The 5,162-nt window shown below is 43.4% G+C and overlaps 1 protein-coding gene across 3 annotated transcripts in view; it reads left to right on the top strand.

Moving 5' to 3' along the window:
* The window catches only part of elk4 (ETS transcription factor ELK4), a 26,808-nt gene that overhangs the window by 4,247 nt on the left and 17,399 nt on the right, over positions 1 to 5,162 (top strand). For 2 of the 3 annotated variants that reach the window (XR_001428199.1, XM_015058388.1), the window contains exons 2-4: positions 1,195 to 1,409; positions 2,383 to 3,135; positions 4,196 to 4,438. Coding sequence is in view for 2 of the 3 variants with exons in the window: in XM_015058388.1 (XP_014913874.1) it covers positions 1,203 to 1,409; positions 2,383 to 3,135; positions 4,196 to 4,438 (1,203 nt within the window). In the remaining variant the exon portion in view is untranslated. The remainder of the gene's footprint in view (positions 1 to 1,194; positions 1,410 to 2,382; positions 3,136 to 4,195; positions 4,439 to 5,162) is intronic. The other variant, XM_015058389.1, reaches the window with a different exon arrangement.

Raw genomic sequence — 5,162 nt, 5'->3', positions numbered from 1 at the left:
TTATTATAATAATATTGTATGGAATGTCTGACAGCAGGTTTCGTTATGGAAGGGCGTTAGTGACTCTATATCATCGTCTGTCCTGTCAAAGGAGAGAATCGTTTTGTTTACTTACATTCTGGTAGAGAACTGACTGACAAGAATTTTTTAATGGTGTTATTGGTTGGCTCTGATCAGTTATAAGTAGGTCAAATACTAATAATGCTAACCCATAAAAACTAGAAATGACAAAAAATGAAATTGAGAAAAAAAAATTTGTTGCTAAATGTAAAATCGGTAAGTAATGGGAGAACAACTATAACTAACTAGAATTATATTGTGCATTTATAAATTTAACTTTGTTTTTGTCTTCATTAATCTATTTAATAATCCTTTGAACTGATGTGAAATAGATGGGGGTTTTTCTCCACACCAGCAGTTTACGTCAGCTGTCTGCAAATTACGGCACTCCACATTCCTCCTGGCAGCGCTTACGCTAGTCCACCTAAAGGGAACAGCAAACGTTTAGAATCAGTTGGTTGTTCAATAATAATAACTTTTTGAAAATGGTATCTACTGACGGGTATTCGTTGCCCAATAGATGTATACATAATCACAATACAATACTCTGGTTAATTTTTAGGTGCAGAATTCAAAATGGTCAAAGCATGAAAAGTTAAAACTACTACTCTAAAAACCAAACAACATTCAACTCCTAAAAACTAAACGTTCAACTGGTAATAACTAATGAAAACTAGCAAACACATCAAAAACTGATTAAAACTAACAGAATTATACAAACTAAAAGTCACACCGAAATAAAACTAAACTATATCGAAAAACCCCAAACTATTAAAACCCTGATAAAAATTGGCCAATCACACAAACTTAAGGAAATTGGTGCTCATCACTCGGCATGCTTATAATTTTAAAGATCTCAGTTTGGTAAAAATGGCAAAAATGAACATTTTACGACCTGGCATTTTTAGAATTATCTGACTTAATCCTGTACTCCACAAACCCCAACTAGTGTTGATTGAACAGGTTCCTCTATCACTGCATCACCTTCCTTCAGTGTGGGAATCTTGTGGGGGCAACACTTCTAGCAGATGGTGCTGCTGAACTGACTGGCAGTGACTCCATTTAACGTTCTAAATAAACGCTTTCGTGTCTGATTGTGTGTCTGGTGTGTGTGTTCTTTTTTTTCCCCCTCAGTAAGCAACATGGACAACTCTGTCACCCTGTGGCAGTTCCTGCTCCAGCTCCTGTTGGACTCCAGCAACGAGCGGCTCATCTGCTGGACCAATGAGGAAGGAGAGTTTAAGCTGCTGCAGGCCGAGGAGGTGGCCCGGCTTTGGGGAGCCCGCAAGAACAAGCCCAACATGAACTACGACAAGCTCAGCAGGGCGCTGAGGTACTACTATGACAAGGTATGCTCCGGTGACCTCTGACCTCTACACAGGAGCTGGTCAATCAGGGGAGTTTCATGCCAAAGAGAAAAAACAATCCCACAATTCTTTTCATGACCATTTATTAGTTTACGCTTAAAATGTGTGGAAATGTTCTGATCCTATTGGTTCACAGCAACAAGAAAGGAATGGCAGCTTGCATACAGTTGAGACCAGAAGTTTACATACACTGAATGAAATGACACGTCATCCACCTTTATCTTCTCACTGTCTGTAGTTCAGTCAGACCAAACACCAGAATTACCTAAATTATTTCTGTTTTTTAAATGTCTGTTTAAGAACATCCATCCGTCCGTACGTCCGTCCGTCCGTCCGTCCATCCATCCATCCATCCAGTAATTTGTTTTTGGAAAATTAAAGTGAACGGCACAAAAAATTAAACATACACAGAAAACCCCATTAAAAACCCCCAAAACAATACAGCTAACATTCAAGTTTAATATGCACAAGGTTTGTTAAAGATGCAAAAAATGACAGTGACAGGTTAGCTTATCTGCCTGGCTTTTTCTTAAATAAAAAATCAAAGAATTATTCAAAATACTTATGGTGGGTGAGACAGTCTTCTACAGTGGTCGAGTGGACATGTGATTCAATATGCACTATGCTCACAAACAAGAGCGGCGAAGATGCGCAACTTAAACGCATTTTAAAATTGTTTTTTGAGCATTTTGAATCAATTCAGAATTCCCAACACTAGGAATTGCGGTTCTCTATAGAATTTTTTTTTCTTGCACCACCAGGGCAGAGGAATTCTAAAGTAAGTAGCTCTGTAGACTGGTGCCCACCCTGCCTGTGGTTTGACCCTGTGGGCGTTGAGCCATGCTACTCTGGGACGTCTGTGGCTTTGGGCTTAGTGCAGACAGGAAGCACCCAGCTCCCCCGCACACAGGGTGGTGCTGCCGACTCACTCTGCTCCGTCTGCTCTGTCTCATAGAACATCATAAAGAAGGTGAACGGCCAGAAGTTCGTCTACCGCTTTGTGTCCTACCCCGACATCCTGAAAGGAGACGCCGCTGCCCGGATGGATGGGGGGGACGATGGAGCGGGCGGAGTCCTCCCTGCCACCGCTAAGAGGTTGGACGGCACTCTGCTGGAGGTGGAGTCTGCCGACCGCAAGGCGGGATCGGGTCCGGCCGCTCTGGGCTCCAGCACCAAGCAGTCCAACAGAAACGACTACATCCACTCCGGCCTCTACACTTCGTTTCATCTCAACTCCCTACCCAACGGGCGGCAGCTCTTCAAGTCCATCAAGGTGGAGAACCCTGCAGAGAAGCTGGCTGAGCGGAGGTCCGCCTCCCAACAGAGCCAGGAGATCCCCTCTCTGCTGCAGGCGCCTCCAGCAACTGCTCTGCCATCAGTCATCAAGTTCGGAAACAGCCCGCCAAAGCCGCTCGCTGCGCCGCCTCCTCCGGTCGCCATGGAGACCACCCTGAGCGGCTTGGACTCCCTGCAGGCGCCGCCTCAGAGGGCCGAACTCGTCAACACACACTCCTCCCTGCAGCCCCAGTCCGTCTACTCGTTGGAGCACAGCCGGCAGTCAGAACCCGCCCTGGGCCTACCGGACCTGGGAGCGGCACCGGAGGTCGCTCAGGAGGGAAACATGACCAGCAGTGACGGCGAGTCGGGGGGCTCTGGGTCCACAGAACCGGCTGCTCTGGAGACACCAGAGACCCAACCACACGACAAGGCCAGTACACTGCTGCAGACATCTCTACATCTATCTACACAGGACAGAGCATTTATCGTGTTATTGATCATTTATCCTGATTATCTTCTTATCATTTTGATTTATAGTTCTCACAATAAATTCAAATCATTGATGAAAAAAAAAGGTAAAACTGTAAAAAAAAACATTGTAAAACCCCTGAAAACTGTTTGTATTGTTGGGATTGTTAGCAGGGAGGTACGGATCTACTTCTCTCACTTCCGATACCAATACAAGGTTCAGTATTGGCTGATCCTGATCTAGTATAGAAAAAACATAGAAAAACAGCTGAATTAACTTAAAATGCTTCTTTTTTGCTAACTGCACCAGTACAGCACACTAGAACACACAAACAGATTAATAAGCTTGGTCAATCATGTAAAAACAAAACAACTTTAATTTATTCAGTCAGTAACAGCCAATGGAAAATAAATAAGGAAACTCAAACTGACTAAGTTAGTCAAAAGTAAAAATAAACCAACAAACCTTCTTTCAAATGGTTCAGAAAGTGTAATTAGGAATTCTAAATATAATTTTAAATTAAAAATGAAGTATGATGTCGCTCAGAGCACAAAGCATAGAATTAGACTGAATAGATCTGACCTTTTGCATCAATATCAGGTCTGATACAGATTTTGATATCAGATCGGTGCATCTTTAATTGTTAGCGTTACTACTTTCTCCACTGTTTGTTCGGTGAAAGTATCAGTAACCTTGGAAGTATGTTTAGTGATATAAATCACACTGGAGTCCTCTTCATGCGCCTGAAGAGGCGTGTTACAATCACGTTTTTCTGTCACAGCCATACAGTTACATAAAAAAGTGGTAAATATTTCTTATTCTCACTTTTACCATTATAGCAGTTCCACAGAATATTGTGATAAATCTAAGTCCACATTGCCCAACTTCTAGACTAAGATAACAGATTAATGTTGACTGTATTTATGAGTTTGTTTAAACCAGCAGATCTTCCTGTGTGGCTGTCACAGCTGATAGACTGAAGTGTGACCTGTGTTCTTAAAGGAACCTGTTGTGTGTCCAGCAGGTGGACGGCGGCATCAGTGTGTGTATAAACGAGCCCAGCCTGGTGGACACTGAGACCAGTTCGTCCTCGGTGAACAGCAACACCACGGGAAGCGCTCAGGCTCTGGGAAAAACCCGTAAAACGCCGAAGGTCCTGCAGCTCAGTCCGCCCGCTCTGCTCGTCACCACATCCGAGTTCTCCCCCATGAACCTGTGCAGCCCCTCGCTGCCCACTGCCTCACTCACACCAGCAATGCTCCAGGTGAGACGCCTCTATACTGCCGCATTGCCATGTTTATCACAATACAGCCGATGCCAGTGTGCGGTGTCTCTGAGTGCACCGATTGCAGCTTTGCTGATGCCAATGCTGGCAGATACCGATTTTTAATTCTTTTTTTTTTTTTTTTTGTCAGAAAAGTTTTCACCATTTTGCAGAGGTAGATCAAATCTACCACTTTTTTTGAAAAGCGTTGAGGACAGAGCCACTGCACTCCATAGATCTTTAAGTTAAAGGTTTGTGAAGACTTTTGGAAGGTGTTGAGTCAGACTGAATCAAATGAAGTTGGACATTTTCTATAACTTAGTACCGTATATTTGCCTAGTTCTATTTTTTCTGTTTTTCTGAGTACTTGTTTTCTGCGATAATTGGATTTATAAATGTGGAAACAGAACAGACGGGTAAATTAAAGCAAACGTAAAGGTTTTCAAGCTACCAAGCTGGTTTTTGCTGGTGTAAAGTTGCAGAGTGATCAGCATAGAGGTTGAGCTGGCAGCGTGTCAGTGTTTGTTCTCTGTGACCTGCTTCTGTTGCATCTGTTCTTCTTCCTGTTGCACAAAGTACAACAGAGACGTAAGGCGACAGCAAAACTTCTCAGCAATCCTCTGAGCTCAGGCTGGAAGGAACAAACAAATCTGTTTGAAGATAAAAATATAATTAAAGCTCCGCGGAGCCTCAAGCGGCCCTCGCAGCCAAGCGCCGCTCAGGC

This window comes from Poecilia latipinna, unplaced genomic scaffold (genome assembly GCF_001443285.1).
Source record: "Poecilia latipinna isolate Pla-1442-1.1 unplaced genomic scaffold, P_latipinna-1.0 Scaffold1537, whole genome shotgun sequence".
Taxonomy (NCBI): domain Eukaryota; kingdom Metazoa; phylum Chordata; class Actinopteri; order Cyprinodontiformes; family Poeciliidae; genus Poecilia; species Poecilia latipinna.
The sequence above is the reverse complement of the archived record's forward strand: the minus strand, read 5'-3'. Positions and strand labels throughout refer to the sequence as shown.